The sequence below is a fragment of the Crassostrea angulata genome, chromosome 9 (genome assembly GCF_025612915.1).
Source record: "Crassostrea angulata isolate pt1a10 chromosome 9, ASM2561291v2, whole genome shotgun sequence".
Lineage (NCBI taxonomy): Eukaryota > Metazoa > Mollusca > Bivalvia > Ostreida > Ostreidae > Magallana > Magallana angulata.
In genome coordinates, this window is record NC_069119.1 from 32,006,743 (window position 1) to 32,029,972 (window position 23,230).

At 31.3% G+C, this 23,230-nt stretch overlaps 2 protein-coding genes across 3 annotated transcripts; both read left to right on the forward strand.

Moving 5' to 3' along the window:
* Positions 1–998: 998 nt before the first annotated feature.
* On the forward strand, positions 999–5,327 carry LOC128163536 (uncharacterized). The gene is made up of 3 exons (XM_052827158.1): positions 999–1,348; positions 1,951–2,115; positions 3,382–5,327. The coding sequence occupies exons 1-3, from the start codon at positions 1,018–1,020 to the stop codon at positions 3,702–3,704; spliced, it is 819 nt and encodes a 272-aa protein (XP_052683118.1). The 5' UTR covers positions 999–1,017; the 3' UTR covers positions 3,705–5,327.
* Positions 5,328–8,534: 3,207 nt separating this feature from the next.
* On the forward strand, positions 8,535–23,014 carry LOC128164254 (uncharacterized). Of its 2 annotated transcripts, XM_052828023.1 has the most exons (15): positions 8,535–8,609; positions 16,061–16,111; positions 16,415–16,441; positions 16,831–16,987; positions 17,562–17,635; positions 17,967–18,123; positions 18,941–19,014; positions 19,193–19,349; positions 19,437–19,510; positions 20,834–20,987; positions 21,292–21,365; positions 21,606–21,759; positions 21,916–21,992; positions 22,302–22,455; positions 22,851–23,014. In XM_052828023.1, the coding sequence occupies exons 2-15, from the start codon at positions 16,066–16,068 to the stop codon at positions 22,909–22,911; spliced, it is 1,440 nt and encodes a 479-aa protein (XP_052683983.1). In that variant the 5' UTR covers positions 8,535–8,609; positions 16,061–16,065; the 3' UTR covers positions 22,912–23,014. The 2 variants fall into 2 exon arrangements, with proteins under 2 accessions (XP_052683983.1, XP_052683985.1); XM_052828025.1 differs by lacking the exons at positions 18,941–19,014; positions 19,193–19,349.
* The last annotated feature ends 216 nt before the right edge of the window (positions 23,015–23,230 follow it).

Genomic DNA, 23,230 nt, shown 5'->3' on the forward strand with positions numbered 1-23,230 from the left:
GTTAACATGACAAAGAGTTGTAAGCTCTTCTTGCTTATAACTCTACGAATGACTCTCAAATTTTATTTTATTATTAGAAATGCATTTCTAAAGCATTGTAAATAATAAAAACATAAAAATATAATTTGATCAAAATCGTGACCATGCCTTTTTAAGCTATTTCCAACAAGATGACAATGCACAGTCCCACTTAAGCCAAATGTTATTATATTTATGTCGCAATGCATAAAGTTTGAATAAACCAGATTCCAGAGACCACAGATTTGTTTATCAAATTCCTGGTTTACTTTCCAAAATATCTACTGTGGTTTCATTAATTTTCAAAGGTATCAATTTTCGTGGATAAAGTGAAAATCACAGTTTCAAGGATTAAATTCGTGGCCAATGACCATATCAATAGAAAATGTTAATAGAGATCACACTTCAATGGACATTAAATTTCGTGGATCAACTTAACAACGAAATCCACGAAAATTGGTATTCAACGAATATTGATGAAACCACAGTATATAGATATATCAAAATGCAAAATTGATTCATTCTGGCCTTATTGATAAATGCAACTCGTTGTATGAGGTCAGGTGTTAATGGTCATTGAAGGAATCAAAAGTAATAAAAAGAGAAGTCATAAAAATTGTTTTAGTAAGCTAGGACTCGCTCGTTAAGTCAGAATAAACACTCTTATGCATATAAACATTGTTTGGTGTGCATAACCAAGATATAAAAAAACTTTCACATCTTTATTTGTTACAGTAACACTGCAGTTAACTGATTAACTTTTGACTTGGTACAATGCTTATTTAACAAGGTATCTTTTTTTTAATATATCAGGTTACTCTCATGTGTTTCTTTAATGGAATCATTATAGGTACAATCCCTAAGGGACATAGTTTATTACCAACTGGCTGTTTTAAGTTAACACATTTATCGATTTACAGTGTTAATAATTAATATTTTGTCGGGTGAAATTCCTTAAATTATAAGAAGACAAAGCCAGTTCAGCCTATATTGTAGGACATGTTAAATGAAAGCATGGAGTTTCAGAAGCTAAGTGATATCGTCTTTTCGGCCATTATTTTCTGCTCAATGTTCGTTAGAAAAAGTATCTCAGTCTGGTCGTTGTTCCGTTTAGAGACAAATTTAAATAACCTACTGTTCAACCACGGTCTTTTGGTTCAGCTAAATGGCAGTTCTGTTTCAGAATGCTCACTGAAATGTTTGATGATGGACAATTGTGTCTCGTTCCAAATTCAGGACGACCTTGAACTCTGTCGGCTGTACTGGACACACTTCCTGCTATCTTCAACAGGAACGCCATCTAATGGTTGGAAAACGTACTCTTCTGTTGGTTAGTTGCAGACAATTTGTGACATTTCTGTTTATTTAAAGCTTTTGGAACATTTAAAAGACATATAACAAAAACGTCATCTAAGAAAATATTTAAATTACAAATTGATTCTAAAGTTATCTTAAAATTAGTTTATTTTGGACAAATATATTTGAGTTTTGTATAATTATACGATATTAAACTAACGTTAAAAAGTCAATAATTTAATAAGTTATTGATCAACTGCAGATTATAATTATACAAAGTGTTTTGGAATATTCTTTAAATATTAAGTAGTGATCTTATACAGGTTATTATCTTAGTCAGGCGTGATCAAGTTTATCATAAAGGCTTTTAGACTTTATTGGATTTTAACACGATTCGACCTTATTCGATCACCTTATAATATCAAAAGAATTCATCCTCATTCAATTCCTTAAATATAACCATATTTACAATTCATTTTATCTATCTTTGTAATCAGAACCCCGATGTTTTAATACCTTTCCACAACAATTAATGCATAAACATGTATCTGTAAAGTAAAAGTTAGTTGTTATCCTTACGAGCATGCACTTTAAAAAATTATCAACATAAATCTAATTATGGTTAAAATGATTCAGGTTCATGCAAAAAAGGACACCTATATGCCAGACAATATGGTTATTGTTTACATTATGTCGGTCAATTAACCGCTATTCAAGGGACAGATGTATGCCGAGACAACAGTGAGGAACTCATTAAAGTGGATTCACGGGAAGAGAGTGTCTTTGTTAGTGGATTAGCATGTAAGTAGAAAGAATACTGCATATCCGGTTATTTTTGCGGTTATCTCTTTTCAAACCGCAAAAAATTGAATACAATGAAATCATATCGTGTGTCATCTTCTATACGAAACTTTTTTAATTGCAAAAAATGACTGACGTATATTAATCAAAGTACTGAAGTACTGAAAGCTGGGCTCTTTTGGTGTGTCTTTATGCATATTGTGTAGTAAATACTGAAAATCTCTCTCTCTCTCTCTCTCTCTCTCATGCTTTTAATGTCGGCAAAGCATCAGAGAGCGACCAAATGTTGTAAGCGGCTATAAACAAAAAATATGTCTGTCTAGTAGAAGTTAAAAAGTTCAACAGTTGCTGCCTTGAATTTTGCAACAAGCATTATATATTCAATCCCCATTTCTTCATCGCGCAGCAAAGTAGTTCATGGAAATTCATGCGCATTGTATGTGTCCAAAATGCATAGTAATATTTTAAAAATACGTTATTAATAAGAAAACTAAAAAAGATAGACAATTCATTCGAAATTTAAAAAAAAGAAACAAAATGCCAACACTTTTGACAAAACGTGGCTCTTTGTGTAACTATTTGGTATAGCGGAAGCTTTACCTTGACTCTGTTTGGTTTTTTGTTTACTTGTGGTATTTAAAGTAATATTGGCGATTTGCCTGCCTATAGCCAGGCTAAACATGATACAGATTTTCCCCATTTTTTGCAAACTTTGTGATCCGCGAAAAAGATAAAATAATATAATGTTCTTTGTAATTTAAACTTACTTTGAATTATTAATACGTGTTTAACATACGGAAATGTCAACACATATGTCCTAATGCATTGAACATTTAACATGATTAAATGTTACACATAACTACAATGTAATTAACAACTTAGGGCTACTCTCATTAAAATTGTGGTATTCAATTCTTGATGTAACTTAATCGGACACTGCAATTGCAAAAAGAACCGAAAAACGGTGTTTTCCTGTGGTAAAAAACACCTACTAAAGTAATTCAATGACCCATAAGAATTAATTTTTATTTACTTATGAATAGAGATAATACATATGCTCATTTATATTATAGTAAAACAAAGACAATATCAAAATTTTTAACTGAGTGTTATTATCAGTTTGCAGGTATTGACATATTTAACCATATGAATAAAACATTTATAACGAATATACATTTTTCACAAGAATATTTTGACATTTTATTGCTCATCAAATTTTTATATATTCTTCCCTTAATTAAAACACTCAGATTTTGTTTTCTTTAGATTCATTTGTGAACAATACGGAAGGCCAAGGAAGCAATAAACTGATTATCGATGGAGTATTTTCTAATGAAGCTTGGGTTTCGTTATTTGGAGATCGATCCAGTTTAATATACACAAATTTCTTCAAAGACGAGGCGCTCGGTTCCGAAAATGACAGGGTCAACATCCGTCCGAGTAGCTCCACCCACATAGCTGAATATGATTGGACCTCTCAACCGGGATTGCACAATACGCGGACCATTCTATGTAGGTATTATCCGAAAAAATGTCAAATAGGCAAACCTCAAAAGAAAACAGTTGCAATTGAGTACCAATGTTCATGAACACCGTTTTCTGTGTTGAGCAAATGTTTTGAATATTTTATTTAAAACGCTTACAGAGTAATTGAACTTACAGAATACAAACTGACGCTAATAACAAGTTTCTATACATTATGTAATAATGTTTATTTAAGTAATTGGTGTTTTAATTCCACCAATAACAACGAAGACGTCAATTATACTGAAGTTATTATTACAATGGAATCAATTAAACGCTGAAAATACAGAAAAATGATAGGCTTTAGTTGCACAATGTACATGTTATAAACTTTAAATGTGTTTGACTTCATGTACATAGATATATTTTTATTTATCAATGAACAATTTTGGCAAGTTTATGTAGCTAAAAGTTCAAACAACGAATTTTAAATTGACTCTGAAAATGCTTAAAATAGGCTACGGTTTCATTTTTTGAAAATGCTGTATTTACAATTTTGCGAGATGAAACAAATCAAATAACGCACTGATGGATAGCTAACGATATTTTAAATGCCTTTATTCTTCATATTTCTTTGAAAGCAATGCATTTCCATTGTATGTCTCTAATTTTTACGCCGTTTCATAATTAGAAAAGAAAATTGCATCATTATGTATTACCAAATCAATACTTGGAGATTATTTAAAGTTCTTTGAACATTTTAAAAAAAAAGTCGCCTCATCTATTTTAGTAATATTATTACTCTTTCAAGAAAAATCATACATAACATCTTTGGGAATATTCATGTTATTTTAGATATGGATGATTGAAAACAAAGACATTTGGTCAATAAAAGAGTCGGGTTTTATAATAGTGACAATTGTTGTCTTATGGTTATTCTTTTTATAAATAGAAATATATTGGTAACAATGGCAAAATATGATCATAAGAGATGATTTAAAAAGTAGATATATATTGCAAAATATATGGAATGATTTTTTTCTTTGAAGGTTGTTTCGAGTGATTGATGTCTTATTTTAAATTGTTATCAATCATTTCCTTCTTTTGGTATTCAAAACTTCATGTTGTATTGGCTAATTACTATTTTTCTGCATTTTGTTTCTCAGAGGTCTAATATATAAAATAGTATGAGTGCTTTACATTGAAATAAAAAAAATAAGGCATATACAAGGGATTGGGCTCTGAGTTAACTCTTTCTAAAATACGTTAGTGGCAACGAACTAGGGCCCTGACTAAACTCTAAACTTTCTAAAATGTATTGAATTTAAACATCTCACATTTTGAAGAGTAAGTGTTCATTCAGAATTACATTATGACAAGATCTAGTTACACCATATAGTTCCTTAAACAAATCAATAAAGTTTATCAAGTAAAGAAATCAAATAACAGAATGTCGTCTTCGAATGAATAGAATTGCCACCATAACTCTTCCAAAACTACGATTTTTCATTTTTGACATTGCTTCAATATTCTTTTTGTCCTCTGATTGTATTAAAATAAATTTGTACGTATTTAAACTTTTGTTTGTCATCCTTTTAACAGTGCAGTTTGAAAACAAGTATCGAGACGGGATTGACTATCGTTAAAACATTGTAGGAAGACTCCATCTTGTCGACAGTCAATCGGATTGTCTTAGAAACTTAAAATCCTTCAGTGACAGTAAATTGAGACATCTGTGTCTGCATAAACAATGCCTCCCAAAACCGTTTAAAATATAAAACGAATTCTTTTCTTTATAATGCTTTTGATTTCTGTTTGCTCTTTATAGCCAATGATATGTTCTCTTTTTCCTGTCTGCTTAAGAGGCGCGAAAGGCGTGACCAATTTAGAATGCATTGATTTCCTTTCAAGGTAGAAAGTAGAAATAAATAAAAAATAAAACCTTTTTCGATTGAAAAGCAAACATGTAGGCAATTTTTCTTTACTAAATAATAGTTCAATCATATCTAAAAACTCAAGGTATATCTGATGGACAATGTATTGATCAATCAACCTTCTGAACCCAAGAATCTGTAAAATTGGTGCCATCGAAAGATTTAACAAACAGATACTTTTTTATTTGTACTTGTATATTTGAATTTCTATGAGCATGTTTTTATAAGATAAATATCAAATGGATAATTATTGTACAAATTGCGAGTTAAAAGAATAAATATTAAGATGTTTTCCTTCTCTCATTTTTATCTTCTTCATTATCTGTTACAGCCTTTGTAGCATTTTTGCTACAATAAGTATATAATGTATGATAAAGAAAAGAAATATAAATTTACTCACTGCCTTGCCACTAAGGTTCTTCAATTAATCAAACAAAGTTACACACCCAGAAATCTATTTCATTTGAAATATATTGACAAGACAATAAGACATAGATTTAAATAAAAAAGATTGTTAGCACCGATTACAGTCAAGGGTACGGAAGACTGACAATTTTTAGACTTCAAACAAAATTTTAGACATTTATTAATACTTATTAATCAAAAATTGAATTCTACTTGTTAAAAGTACAATAAGACCGGAAAACATTTTAAATTTCATTTTCTTTGTAGATATTGCATAACTAATATGCGAAGTGAAATGAACAAATGTTCAATTATTTCTAAGACTACATCATGAATGTGGGGCACGACTTGCGAAATATTAACAGCATATGTTCTGCTTTTTCATTAAAGGGGCATGGTCACGATTTCGGTCAAATTCTATTTTTCTCTTTTTGGGGTTGATTTTAGTCATCTCTCCTATGCAGTTACTCTGGCAAACCGAAAGTGAAACAGTGTTTGGACTTAAGCACAAATCACCACCGCTGACAAGACTTAGTTCTTGAAAATAATGGAAAAACTTCAAAGTAATGTATGCTGAAGTATTGTTTTTCAAGGAAACTTATCAATAAACACTTTGAAAATAGTCAGATTTTATATAATACGAACAACAAAGATAACTTTATAGTCTCATATATTCCTACGCCAGAGTTTAATTATAGCCTCGTTCAACCAAACGCTCGGCTGTCTCCGTAAATCTCCGACAAGCAGAGAGGCTCTCTTGCTTGTAGGAGATTAATAGAGACAGCAGAGCGTCTGGTTGAACGAGACTATAGTTCGAAATCAATAGTGCTTGGATCCATAATTTTTTTAGAATTGCTTCGATTACTTTTACATAGTTTGAAATCTCTCATTAAATATTACACAACATGATTCATATGGGGTTTCTCGAAATTATCGTCGGAAAAGTCTAAAATTCATATGATAAAAAAGTGCGTAATTCAAATACAGACTAGAATGAATCTAATTGCCATGCAAGATAAGTTGATTTTGAAATAAATGATAATCGATAAGATCAACTCCTGTCAGTACTTCAGTACTTTGATTAGTATTTACTATACTTAAGGAATGCTGTTTCAATGATATAATGAAATTCGATAGTCATTTGTAGAGTTATAAGCAAGATAAAGAGCACACAATTCTTTGTTTTGTAAACAAGGCTCGTGCCCTACTTTCGTTTACCAATAACAAATCTTTTTTTAGCTGATTTTTCTATCTTTTTATTCATTTTATTAAGCAAAAATAAACAGTTCCTAACCTTTAACACATTAATTTAATGTCTTAAACGGGAATGTTTACTTCAACATTCAAAATGTAAATAAACGCTTTATTTACAAAACAAAGAATTCCAAACTCTTTAACTCGCTTAAAACTTAACAAATTGCATTCAATTCACGGTTGCCTATTAAATGCTTTATTGAAGCATTTCAAACATTAAAATTAGGAAACAAATTTTTTACCAAAATCGTAACCCTGCCCCTTTAAGCTTGAAAACTATGTTTCATATTTTAATCACAGAACACTCGTAACGTTTTGCTTTTAAAAATAAACGATTTAATAGGTTAACCGCACGATAGAACAACACACACGTGCTATCCGATAAGATTGATGCACGATAAAAAAGGAATATGAGTAGTACTTGTTTATGTACAATACTGTTTTGGTTCAATAGATATTTTACAACAGTTATTGTCGAGATCAAAGAGATGCCGAAGCCATTGTTTTCTAATACACCACGGCCGTTATCAGTAAACTTTAAGATCAGAAATCTCCTAAAATCTTGCACTGATCATTCAAGAATAATTTGTAAAAGAAAAAAAAATTAAAACATTGCCAATTTCATTTCTCATTTCCAATAAAAACGATACCATTGTATATTGCTTTAAACGGCAGTTAGATGAACCTCGCTAGCACCTTTGAACTGTGTGTTCTTACTTAAAAATGAAAAATACAATGTAATGAGTAAGGGTATCGATTTATTTAATCCTATCATTTAATTGTAGCAAAGTCATGTCAGGGTCACTACATGTATCTTGTACCTTAATACAATAAATTAATATATTTATGCTAAATGTCACTCTTTCAGTTTGTAAAAAAGTACAACCAATTCCATATATATGAATAATTAAAAATGGCGTTGGCTGTACTAAATTCCCATTCATTTATTTTCTTGAATTTAGCTTCAATGGATTATTGTCCTATCACAAAAATATCCATATTTACATATGATAATGGTTCTACAATGGAGCATACATTAACAGAATGCCATCATATTGTATTTATGAAATACCGGTACTTCAAAAAGGTTAAAAGTTTGTAAATTATTCAAATAATCACATTTTATCAACACCATATTCATTAACTTTAAATTTTATGTTTGTGATAGTTATATAATATAACATAACTTAACCTAATTTTAATTCATGTTCAAGAGGGCCAAATATTCCTGAATGGAATGAAACCTAACAGTGACATTATGTATATTAAGGCAAGCCCTCGAAAACAAACCAATAAGTCTTCGAGGTCTTATCAATTTTCGTGCAGTGTGTAAATTCCCATTGACCCCTTCTGGACACTCGTCACGGTAAGTACTTGTATATATATAGCCTCACGGCGGACAGGGCATCACCTCTCCGGTCGGATTCTATTAGTAAGGTAAGTTAGTCAAGGCACTAAGGAGGATATAACAGTGTCCCTATTTGTAAAAAAAAACACACCTTTTTTTTTTTTATAATTTTTAAAAACACTTATAAAAAGTTGTTGAAAGAATTTTGTGTATGTTAATTTTCAAGTGACCACACATCTACTTTTTGTTTATTTGAATCTGTTATAAGAGGATATTTAGTAGTTTGAATAAGCTTACATAATAATCTGTTAACAAAAATGAATTTTAAAAATGAAACTAAGAACTAGTATCTACAGTTTTTTAAAAATAATTTTATTTAGCTGTGATATTGGAAAAAAAATAAAAATTCATGTCTTAAAAGCGTTGTTTCTGACCAAAAAACAAACCAAAACAAAACAACAAACAAAAAACACTAAACAAATTTTACAACATTGTTACCCAGTCTTTTACATGAAAAAAATGTAGCATTTGTAAAAATATTATTTTTGAATATACAGACCCTGAAACGTGCTACTACACCAGTTGCACGGTTCGGTTCGTTACGCTTTATGAACGGTACGGTTCGCTTTGTGAACGGTACGGTTCGTTTTGTGATCGGTACGGTTCGCTTTGTGAACGGTACGGTACGCTTTGTGAACGGAACGGTTCGCTTCTTGCACGGTACGCTTTGCTAAAAATAGCTGCACGCTTTGTGAACGGTTTGCGCGCTTTATTAATGAGGTAGGCGTGGCCTGAACGCTTTGATTTTTCTCCATATAATTTTGTTTAGTTTTTGCCCGATCTACTTCAGCAAGGTGGTAATTATGACAAGAATTTTTCTTTTTTTATATGATATATTACAAAAGAATTTCAATCGATCTATTTAAAATCAGAACGTCCATCCGTTCCCCCGTTTTTGATACGTTGTGTGAACCGTGTACTCAGTGACAACTGGGAAGCGGGGGTAATTTTAATTTTGATCAGTCTGTTATTATTAGTATTTAATTTAGATTAATGTAATCATTCAGATAGATTAAAAGAACTGTTTGACTTTAATCCGATATATTTTTGTTAATTCAGCGAGCTGTCGATAATTTTACAAAGCATCTTGAGTTTTTATTTCTATACATGTACTTGAGTTGAAGTCATTAAATACTTCTAATCCATTTAAAAAATATTGCTATAACAAATTGCCCCGACTTTATTCCGATATTTTTTTTTTAGTTTAGTTTCCTTTATCGTTGTCTTGATTCTCGGCTAGTTTTTATTATTCATAATTCGTATGAACATTCTTTATTGCGTACTACTGTAGTACTATTGCCGATCGCCGATTGCCTTAGTGAATAGACGATGTAAAATTAATGGATAGATAAGAAATCTTGAAATCAACTGTTATATAGTTTTTTGAAACGAATTTTTATTCATTTAAATATTAATTCTATGATTTTCTGCACTTGTTTGTATACATAGATCATACCTACATCTAACCCGTCATCGCCTCTCTTATCTGAACTAAGATCGCGTGTATAGTCAAAATATGACTAGTAGTTTTTGTTTTTCCGTTAAACTATACAGTCATGTTCACTTTTATTTATATAATGGCGATATTTATCATTCTGTTGAACAAGTGTCCGCTCTTCACTGTATGCATGCGATTTAGCTGACGTTTTACAAATGCTGACTAACCTGTTTATATTTTATTTACCTTTTTACACACATACTTGTTGTAAACAGGACACGAAAAAATACCCGGTAATCAACAAATGAATTCAATGTTAAAAGTTATAAATATATAAGAATTTATCTAGTAGCAAAAATAATACGACAGCGAGGGAAAACGACTCTGTTCGCCAGTACATGAATTATAATCATGAAATCGGAGAGAAATTATTGTCGAATAATTTAAGATAGGAACACTCTTTTCAATAGGGATATAAGAAAACATAAAACAAAAACGTTTCAGTCGATAATTTTCTTCTAGTCATATAGGAGGAGCCAAGTAGCACACGGCGCGTGGCGTGATCTGTACTGTTACTGATTGACAGGCGAAGCACGTGGTGTCCTGAGATAAAATCCCGCTCAAATGACCAACTATAGAAACCTAAAGCGAAATTTTAAATAATAAAGTTCAGTGATAAAATTTTAATTTAAGTATTATAATCTCTCTCTCTCTCTCTCTCTCTCTCTCTCTCTCTCTCTCTCTCTCTCTCTCTCTGAGGGAGTATGTAATTGTGTGCAAGCCATTTGGAATTATTAGATTTTTATTGGTATGAATTGAATTCATTTATTTTAGACTCATGGTTTTCAAAACGATTTCAACACAATGACTAAAAGTTTGTACAGCGGATGATGTACATATAGATTGATCTCGACGGTTATAATTTCGACGCTATTTCACATCACACATATAAGAGTGAAAATAAATTTTAAAAGAGCTGTGTTTGTGCTAACATGTACTTGTTATCTCATTCAACTATTTATGATTTAATAAATCATTTTTTTGGGGTACATAAATGTACCCGGTAAATGATATTTTTATCGCAAGTTAATATGTGAAAATCCCGCATGTATAGAGTCGCTGAATTGTTCCACGGATCCACGCGCCGATAGTCTTTCGTGTAGTTGTTTGTGTCCATTTCTAGACGGTTCTTTTGTTTTTTAGAGATTAAGAAAAGCCATGAAACTAACAAAGTAGAAGTAAGATATATTCAGACTATACACACGACAGATTGTGATGAGTAACCTCACAGGTGCCCGTGGAAAGGTGTGAATACCAGCATCTCGTGTACACCTACTTAAGCGTCCAAATATACAGAGTTAGTTGTAAAGTACAATAACTGCTAAAAACCAAAGAAAGACAATAACACCTGTTGTGTATAGAACCAAAGATCAGCTTCTGTACACGTGTTTCGCTGGAGTGATTTTTGTTCAAGTGAAATCACGACGCCATTACCAGCTATGCGGGAAATAAAGTTGAAAGTTATTTTATGGAATGCGTGTACTTTTTTTCCGTTCAATGCTTGCATTTAATGCATTTAGATTTTGTACATGTATTTATTTACAATTCATCATACATGTATCAGTGATTTTTTGTTTATTTATTGGTACATAAATAGCTAAAAAACAAATCATTCGAGTCACCGGTAATATGTGGTTGTCATTTACATTTTCTGGGTCTGCGTAACTTAAGTCAACATTTTTTTTTAATTTAAAAAGGATATAAAATTATATATAGATATATTTCAACATTGTTTAGCCATAGTGTATATATATATATTTCTTAACAAACGCTACTTTCTAACGTTTTGGGTAACGAGATCTCTCTCTCTCTCTCTCTCTCTCTCTCTCTCTCTCTCTCTCCCGAGAATCACTTAAAGCTATGTAAAGTCCAGTATGTACCCAATGTTTAAAACATTTCATAAAAATAATCAAAACAGTATAACCACGGATTGTGTGAACGTTAATAGTTTACAATGTTTAAGAAATCGGCGATGCAAGTTTTGTCGAAAAACAAAGAAATGGTTACGGTCTAAGAAATGAAATATTTTTGTGACTGTTTTAATAAGAATAACAGTTTTAAATCTTAGTATGTGTTATCTAATCCCGTATAGAAAATCTAGCAAAATATTGAACTTATCTGGTCAGCGATAATCTCCGTCCGTATTCATCGAAAGATATTAGGTCAATAAGCCATATATGGAAGTTGCACGCTTATTGCACGGTACGGTACCCTTTTTTCCGTCTGGAGGCGGGTCTTGCATAAATTATCTTGCACGCTTTTTGCACGGTACGGTTCGCTTTGTGAACGGTACGGTTCGTTATGTGAACGGTACGGTACGCTTTGTGAACGGTACGTTTCGTTTTGTGAACGGTACGGTTCGTTTCTTGCACGGAACGGTACGGTTCGTTTTAGAGGTGTAGTAGCACGTTTCAGGGTCTGTACAATGAATACACTGAAAAGAGAAATATCAGAATGAATATTGATGTGTGAAATACACATGATACGGTTTTAGATTTGGATACCAATGACAAAAAATAAGCAGTGATATAAAATACACCCCTCATTTCAAAAAAGAAAATCAGTGGATATATTCTTATAGTCGATGTCAAGAAAAAGAAATCCCGAACGAAAATAATAACTATAACGTTTCGTTTACTTCACTTCCTCTTCGAAAAATATCGTTTTAATTTCGTTCACAATGTATATAAGCTTAAAAGATAGCACCACTATAGTACCATACCATATCGGGTCTTCCCGTTTATTTAATTGATTATACAATTTATGGAATCTTAATGTGAACAGTTTGTTAAAATTTGTCCGGCCAATGTTTAGCAATGCACCTTGTTTTTGATGCCTATTTCTGTATTTTTTGAAAATAAAAATGCATTAACGTTCCCGATAGCAAACGTTTGAAAAACAAATTATTGGAATAGAAAACAAATGAATTACATTATTATTTCCTCGAAAAATTCGTAAGAAATAATGTTTGGTAGTTTGTCCAAATATATTTTGTTTACTTATGCCATGCCTCCTGATTTCAGGATATCAAATGAAAGGGACTGTTTTTCTACATGTGGTATCATTCATTTTTGGGATCGAAAATGAATGTTTTAAATAGCGCACTTCAAATAAGAATGAAAATAGAAACGAACATTTTAAATATGTTTAACTTAACGGAATGTATCTTAAACACGCCATGATGTGAATTTGACGTCACAGAATTTCTTTTTACTTCAAATTAAAGTTTCTGTTTTTCTGTTTGTCGATTATCGTTATGCACGATGATTTGTTAAATTCTCGAACAAACAGATAATCAGATCAAACACGAACCTTTCAAGAAATTAAAGGTAGGATCAGATGCCATGGAGGAATAATCATCCTCTGCTGACCGGGCACACCTGCCATTTGCCTTTTGTCGTTATCAAGATAAACGAAACAAATCCGTAGACAGTTAGATGATTAATTATGGTCTAACAATAAGTATATAATGATACATGTCTTTTCAAACCTGCCAGTGCCAAAGATGAAAACAAATGTACTCATTTCATTTGTTTGCATAATTGCGCGAATATGACATCATATGTTAATATTTTTGACAATGTTGACTAAGCACAATGCTTATGTTAGACATGTTCTATATGATATACTTTAAACGTATCATAATTGGCGTGTATGGTATTGCATGAAGGAACATAGTTTTTTAATGTTCCTATTAACATACATATATGCACGCTTTTAGCGATGTACTTGATTTAGTGGAAGCTGTCCAAAACACTTAATACAATACACAGCCAAATAAAATACATTTACACTAAATACACATGTTATAAATTTGGATAATGTGTTATAACGAAAAATTGATCATTAAAGAATTTAGTATTTTTTTCAATGGCTTGTAGAGTATGTTTTAAAAGAAGGTTCACCTTCGTGGTACAGATATATATCTTTGATACTTCTATTTAAGTGTTGCTGCTGAAAATTTTTTAGAATATCAGAGTTTCGAATAATTTTTTTTTCTTTCCTTTAAAATATTATGGTTATTTATTGATCTTTTTCTTAACTTTTGTATTTTTAATCCCCCCACCAAACCTTAATAAGAATAAAAAAAAACCAGGGATTGTTTTAAAAGAAAATTATTTTTGTTTTGCATCTGCTAAAATATGAATTGCTTATTTTCTAAACATGTTTCTTGCAGTATTTCCTGTAGTGTAGAACCCTTGGGCTAAAATCCCCAACAAAAACATCCCAAGAACCGCCAATTCAACAAACACAAATGGGGAACATGCATTTTTTTAATTTTTGGGGTATAATACTTAAAACTGTAAACCACATCTGATGGTACATGTAATCTAGTACATGAAACATGAATAAGGAACATGAAATAAACATTGATAAGCCATGTAAGTAACTATGTCACACCTAATTCAGAAAACCGGGATATTATACAAGAATAACTACCAATCACAAAGATATTTCCATCTGCTCTAAACTTCTCACTAGATAAATAACCAAATAATAAGGTAAATAGGCACGACCATAGATCTTTGTGTTGTGTGACATTGACACTCCCAAGACTTTATATTACGATTAATTACATCATGCAGAATGATAACGTTCATCATATCAGGAACTATATTCAGTACATGTTTGTGCATTTGCGATTAAAAGAATAAACAATTACATACTGGAAAAAAAATATTTCATTTAGTCTAATGATTTTTTTTTTAATCAAGGAATCATTCTGATATTAAATTCAAATATCATATCCATAAAAACCCAAACATTTTTTATAAACGATGCCAGTAGTTGTTGATATAAATATATGCATTTTGTCTTTAACGTCTTAAGAAATGCCAGACCATCATTTAAAAAAGATATTGTGAGCATAGCTCGCCAGCGGGAAGGACTGTATAATAACGGATATAAAACACCCAACCTCTTACCTCGGTAAAAAATATATAATTCCAAGAATGTTAATCTTTTTATGCGAATGAAACAAAATACTACTTGTAGTTTTAATTCTCAGTCGAGTGTTAAGAGCCAGACGACACTAAACTGACGTGTCCCCTTACGTCTAATCACCTTACCCAAGATGAAGTAACTTTAGTTGTAATGACTGAAAGTTGAATACCGTGGTTTCATTAGTATTTATGGGTATCAATTTTCGTTGATAAATTAAAAATCAGTTTGAAGGTTATTTAAATTCCTGCCCAATGATCCAATCAATTCAAAATGTTTGCAGAAATTGTAATTCAATGAACATTTCAATGTGTGCATCAACTTAACAACGAAATCCACGAAAATTGGTATTTAACGAAAATTGCTGAAAACATTGTAACCGAAATTTGCCGGGATTATGAAAATTCTTGCAATATGTTGCAAAAGCTATTGAATTATGATGTTTTGCAATTCGAAAACCACAGTAACCGAAATCTGCCGGGATTACCAAAATTCTTGCAATACCTTGCTAAAGCTAACGAATCATGATATTACGTTGAATGTAGGAAACGATTGTAACATGAACTTATTTGAATTGATGCTCACAGTTACATATAATAAATAACGAGACGATTCCGGTAATTTCTGCATTTTTCGGGTATTCGTGACCCTTGATTCTCAGGAGAGTCTTACCAGACACTACTATAAAAATTAAGTTCTAAAAGTGAACAGTAATTATGTATAATCACTTTTAAAAGGAAAAAAAAACCTCTGCATTGAACATTTTGTTAAAGTATTTATTATTCACCGACATCATATCCGATATTAAACATGCAGTGCTTATATTTCAATTCGTAGCGTAAAAATTGTAAAAATGAATTCACTTAAAATGAATGCATATTTTTTTCTCTTGTATTCATTTTCATATGCATTGCTAATTCCTTTATTAATTTTTTAATATAAAAACGTATATACACATTGAAAAATATGTGCTTGCTTGTCCCAATGATCGCACCGTAAAGCATAATAACTTATTTGACAACAATCTTTTTATGTCTTCAGGAGCCATGAAGTTTCTGTGTGTTCTTCTCATCCCAGCTGTTCTCGCTGCTGGTACGTTTACTTAGTTACTTTTGAATTTGTATTTACCCTGTTTTAAATGATAGTCATTTGTCTTTCTACAAGACGAGCAGTTCAAACATAACCTACACGCTATGTTGAAAAATCCTTACACCTTGACTTTTCACATCATGGGACAATACTAAATAAAAGTTGTTCTCACCGTCAGAAATTCAAGAAAAGAGGCTTAAGTTTAAAAAATTCATTTACAAATCCTATTTTCCAAATATATATGAATTTCTGATAGGTTTAAATGTAATGCAAAACAATTGAATTTTTGGAAATGTTTCATTTTAGTTCCCAGCAAAAGAGTTCTCTTTGACAGTAAGTAAATCTTTCTTACCCAAACAAAATATTAGTTATAGATATAAATACATTTTTTGCAAAGAGAAGAAAGCATACCAAGTACAAACAATGATAAGATATTTATTAGTAATCGTAACGTTTCTAACGTTACTCAGTTTTCGTTGATTGCATCTTTGATTTTAAAATCCCGATTGTAAAAAAGTTAAAAGTGTTACTATGCTATATATAAATAGTTTATTTTTTGTCTGATAACATGTGTTTCACAATAGAATGTTTACTTTGTTCTCTACATTTAGCATTTCTGATATGATAAAGTAGTAGCATTTGTGAATTTACTAAAATACTTTTTTATATCTTGAACTATGCATTTTATAGTTCTATTCTTACTTTATTTTCCATGCGCTTAGCATTTCTGAACAGTCAAGAGGCTACACACTTGATTGACCAGCTTGTGGAAAGCTTGGCAACTAATGATAACGAGGCTAAATGTGAGCAGGAATGTCACGTGTTGATTACAAACCAGGACTCCGTTTTCCAGCATCTGTGCCCCTTCATGTGCCATTCGTATGTTTTTAAAGTCAGATTTTAGAATAGTATCCTTCAAAGCAAATTTTTTGAAAAACTGTGTGGAATTAGTTTGCTAAATCTGTTCTATCCATATCCCCAGGTGAAGTTTTTTTTTTTTTTTTTTTTTTTTTACAAATTTTTGTGATACGTTACAAAAAATTATAAAAAAATTCCCATGGAAACTTAACAATTTTCCGAAATCAGAACATGTTTTTTTGTGCTCCTGTTGGCCCTTAATGCTCTTAATGCGTATGGAGGCTGTGTGATTGACAAAATAGTGATCAGATCTATTCTAAATTTTTTAGAGATAATCCTTCAATCGTTAAATTATTAATTAATAAAGAGGTGTAAAATTTAGCTTTCCAATTTGATATTTATTATATCTATACACCAAGTTTTTCTTTTAAAATATTTTACATGAATCGGCCACGATTAATCAACCACTTTTAATCTAAAGGAAACAAGAACATTTTGGAAGCATTATTTTAGTTTTCTTTAAAATTAGCTCCAAGTGATAGGAACATTTTGTTTTGATTTCTGTGTACACCAATTTGAACATTTTCTTCATCAGAGCTATGCAGGCCCTTGGCAATCTCCATAGTCCTAACACGGATCCTACAGCCGGCAAGCGCATGTTGCTCGACTGTAAGTTTGTACAGAAGGCTATCGTAAAACATTTATTTTCTGATCAATTAGAAAAGTTCTGTATCAATGTCTTGAAAATGAAATCTATTATATGAGCAAAAAAAAGTAATTTTTTAAAATGTATTTGTAAAGTTTCATGTAATTGTGTTATTACTAAGCGGGTAATAAGCTCAAAAGTTGTACTATAAAAACATTATGATGTTTTAAGGCATGGAAACATTTTACTAGCTTAATACAAATTAATGAATGATATGAACAAGAACATACGTTTGAACTGTTTCTTTAATATAAAGTTTTGTTATAATTTAATGTTAAGTTTCTTTATCACTAGCTTTCCTGAACACACAGGAAACCTCCAAAATCATTGATCAACTTGTAACTACACTGAGTTCCGATACAACAGAGGTTGCATGCGAGAAAGAATGCCACATTCTGATCGCCGATTCTACTTCTGTATTCCAGCACATGTGCCCATTCCTCTGTCACTCGTGAGTTTATTGTTTTTCACTTCAATTATGAAAGAAAAACAAGTGGTTATGAATATAGTGGCGATTTCTTAAATAAGGACATTGTTTAAAAGAACGCGTTCGATTGTATTTTTTATTATATTACTTTTTTAAAAATCTTTATTAACATAATTAATATATTATTGTTGATTTAACCTTATCATTTAATTTCATAGCCTAGTGTTAATTGTACGTGTGCTAGCATGGAATTTCAAAAAATATAAAAATACAAGTTTTGAATAGGACTAATTGGACATGATCATGTTTAAATATTATTCATTTATTATCTTAAAGTATCGCTTTGAATGAAGGTTTCAGAAAAGTAATACATTTATCTAAAACATTACATATTTAAAAAAAAATTTCCTTGTTGATAAAGTCCACTTACAAAAAACCCTTTATTACACACAGAGCCCCTCACAAATAACCTTTAATTACACACAGAGCCCTTTACAAATAGCCCTTTATTACAAACAGAGCCCCAACAGATAACATTTTAATTACACACAAATAACCCTTTTATTACACACAGAGCCCCTTTACAAATAACCCTTTATACACATATATCTCCTTACAAAATACCCTTTTATTACTCACAAAAGCCCCTTATAAATAACCGTTTATTACACACAGAGCCAATTACAAATAACTCTTTTTTAACCACAGAGCCACTTACAAATAATTCTTTTTTTAACCACAGAGCCACTTACAAATAACTCTTTATTACACACATAACCCTTTACAAATAACCCTTTATTGCAAACAAAGCCCCATACGAATAACCCTTTATTACCCACAGAGCCCAGGCTATCGTCGGAAACCTCCACCATTCTTCGGCTCCCGCCTCACCAGCAAAACGTCTCGTTCTTGGAAGTAAGTTATGTTATCTTAAGACAAGGGTATAAACATTCTTTAAACTTCTGCCGTTTACATAGATTTTACTTGTATTCCTTAGACGAAAACGCGTTTTTTTATTTCCCGTAAAAGATCTTAAACGTTACAGGTATAGCAACATTTAGTTTGTTTGTTGACGTTTGTTTTCTATTTCTAGACTTCATCAACACACAGGAGACATCCAACATCATTGACCAGCTTGTTGCCACTCTGAGTTCCGATTCATCAGAGGTTGCCTGTGAGAAAGAGTGCCACATTCTGATCACCGACTCTACCTCTGTCTTTCAGCACATGTGCCCATTCCTTTGTCACTCGTAAGAAAAAAGTTTGAAAATATTCCAGTCACAGAAACACAAGTAATCTCAATTCATCTATATTTGATTCCCGTTTCGATGTTTCAGGGCCCAGGCCATCATTGGGAATCTTCACCACACAACCGCTGCCCCTGTCCAGAAAAAGCGATTTTTGGTTGATAGTACGTATTTTTTCATCTTTTGTTCAGACTCTTTCTCAATACACTCAATATCTCTTTGATGTTGTAAAGTATGAAATTTGACTCTTTATAACACTTAGAATTTGTTTGTCGAAAAATACTTTATTATGAGACAAGTACATATTCATTCTTAAGATGTGGGGTGGTTTACAAACTAGCCATCAGATTTGACATGTGACATTTATGACTACCCACTAGCATTTTGTAAAGAAAAATAAGAATATTAAAGTTTTAAAATTTAAATTTTTGACGAATAAAAGCTTTGAATAGAGATATAGATATCTCTATACAAAGCTTTTCTTCTTAAAAAATTTAAATAGCCTATAAATGGAAATGGGAATGACTACAAATCCCTTTGGAATACCTCTGGTATATATTCTGTAATTATAAAAGTACATTCAGGAAGTCTGGTGTTTTGAACTGTCAAAATATCAATAGTACATTTTATTGACTTTTCATTTAATCATCATGAGCTTAATTTAAAGGATCATATTTTTCGGTTCTTTCTTACTATTGAACAACTTAGCATAGTAATAGTAATCAAAGTTTAGAATTTATTCTGGTCTATATTTTACATACATTGGTCAATCAATAATCACGTGTTTTCGAATTTCAGAATTATTGTAAATTTTCAGAGCATGTATCCGTTTTTATCAACAAATGTGTATTATTGATAAGAAACTTGGCTTTTAGAGCGTGTTTTTAAAACAATTTTCCAATCTTATACATTTTTATCAATTTTATATATTTGTATAAAATCTGAATAATAAGTAAAAATCAAAAGTATTTCAGTAATTAAAATGTAGGAAAGATATTAATTAAAATGTCTTCAAATTTTACGAAAATTGGATGTAATTCGGACTTTGGTTATATCAATTTCAGTTATTTTTTTTTAATTTAGTAGTATAAACCGAAAGACATTGTATTTCTTATCATTTCATTAATGAACAGCATCTTTATTTCTTTTCTTGATGCCTATATAACTACAGATAAATTCATCTATCTTAAAGTTGAGAAAAAAAGATATTAACTCTGACCTCATTTTGATGAGAAAAACAAGTTGGTCAAATTTTATAAAACTAATACTCTTATTTATTAATACGGTTTGTTTGACTGTGTGAAAATTTCATGATTTCTCAATCTATGAGGTACTGTTCATGTGTGTTTGATAACGAAAAAAACACCTTTCATAAAATATGAGCTATTTGAATCTACGCAAGCATTTTATAAATAAAAACATTGTACATACTACATATGGTACTTATATAACACTTTAAGGTCTAAAATTAACGTTTGGTTTTTTAGCCTTGTTGGCCAACCCAGAGGTCAACGTTTTGGTGACCAGCTTGGTTGCTGTCCTTGGATCTGATCCTACAGAGCAGACCTGTGAAAAGGAATGCGTCGTCCTGATGCATGCCGATAGCGTTATGCATCATTTGTGCCCATTTGTGTGCCATTCGTAAGTTTTTTCTGTTTTAATCAAGAGATCATAAAATCAACCGTAAAATTATTTTGAAAATTCTGTTTATTTATACTCACATAAATATGAGTTTTTAAACCTTAAAATATACCGTTTTTAATAGTTATGTGAATCATTTCCATATGAACTACAGCAATAATTAAAACAACTGTTTTGATGAATTTCCCTAAAAATAATGTGGTTCAGAAATTCATCTGAATATTACGTATTACAAATTTAACTGTAATAATTTGCACATGTTAATATTTTAGGGAAAAATATCATTTATGCTTTTTAACATTAGCTTCCAGCAATTGGTTTCAAAAGTTCATCTGACAAGCTCTCCATCAAACCCATCAAAGAGATTCCTCGTTGACAGTAAGTTTATTTTATATATATACGCAAAAACTATTTTTGGAAAATCACAATAATCTTAAAAATAGATACTTTTATGAAAAAGAGATAAATGCAATCCTTGAATATAAACAACAAACTTGTTTTCAATTTTTTAATTGTATAACCGTTGTTTTAGAAAACATAGGTATGTTTCAAAAAAAGGTTAGCTTGTATCACTTATAGAGCAATAAAATGGTATTTAAACTTTCCCTTTTTTGTTAGCTCTTCTGAGTAACCCAGAAATCAGTGTTTTGGTCAGTGGGCTTGTGGCCACCCTGGGCTCTGACCCCACCGAGCAGGCTTGTGAGTCTCAGTGCGTGACCATGATCCACGCTGACAACTTCCTACACCACCTTTGCCCATTTGTCTGCCACTCGTAAGAGATATACCCAAATATTTATATTTCCAATATGATTTCTTAATTGATCCCTTAGATTAACGAGAGCGTTTAGTTCTGTATAAACTTTTCATTATGTAACAATGATAATTACACGCGCTATACATGTAATGTATACATGTACTATTATTTTAGATTCCAGGAGTTGGTTCATAATGTGCATCTCACACCATCTGTATCCAACCCCGTTCACAAAAGATTTTTGATTGACTGTGAGTTTATATTTTGTCGGTTCTATCTATCAAATTCTAACGGAACATCTTTATTGGATACTTAACAATAGTTCTGTTTTTATTTAGACATTTGTCATTTTAAATGGTGTCCTCTTACAATTTTTGTTTGGAACTATACCCGTTAAAACGTTACATTCTTAAACAATTGCAAATATATCAATATATTTCGTAAAACATTTCAAACTGCTGGAAAACTATTCAAAAATGACTTCACCACTACCTATCTGATGTGTACAACTTGATAGCAATTTATTTCATTACAACTGAAAACGTCCTTCTATCGCCTAGCTCTCCTCAACAACCCCGAGGTCAGTGTAATTGTTAACAGCCTGGTCAGCACCCTAGGGTCCGATCCCACCGAGGCCGCCTGTGAGTCCCAGTGCACCAATATTGTACATGCCGACAACGTCGTCCACTTCCTCTGCCCTCTTGTCTGCCATTCGTAAGATAAATTTTTTTCTCTCCTCTAGTTGTTATAAACCCCTTCACTATAACTTCAGTGCTGCTTTCTTGCATGGCAAATATATATACTTTAGCGAAGTTTAAGTGAGCAGATAATTAAACGACGTAAATCAAATAATCAAGGTTAAGTTATGTATCATTCAACCAAGTCATTTTGCCCTGCAAAAGAGCAGTGCATCAGTAACCGTGAATGGGTCAAGTGGCGGGCTTAACATATTTCTACTACATATCATGATTAAATTTACAAACAAATTGAACAAATATACAGACATTTTGCGATTGATAATTCATTGAATTGTCATTATTTTTCCATATATTCATACAAAACTGTTGAATATTGTAGTAGGCAATTAACAATTTTTTTTTAATTTATAGCTTCCAGTCTTTAGTGCAGAAGGTTCATCTCAGTTCTCCTATGGGAAACCCGGCTCAATAGAAATAATATATATTTTTTTTACACAACGAAAGTTTATTCCTGAAATAAGATTTAAAAAAAATATTATGTTGTAATAATATAATATAAATAATAGGACCTTAAACTTTGTCCTGTTGTTGTTCTTTTTAGCATTAAAAATAAATTTTATATTATAATAACAGTAACTTGTTCCAAAGGGTCGGACCACGTCGAGTTGCTAGGCGCGGATCATCAGATCAAACTTAGCGTCTCTTTTGATCTGATTATCAGCACCTGGCAACTCGACGTGATCCGGCTATTTAGATCAAGTTACTGTTATAACGATAAAATTATTATATAC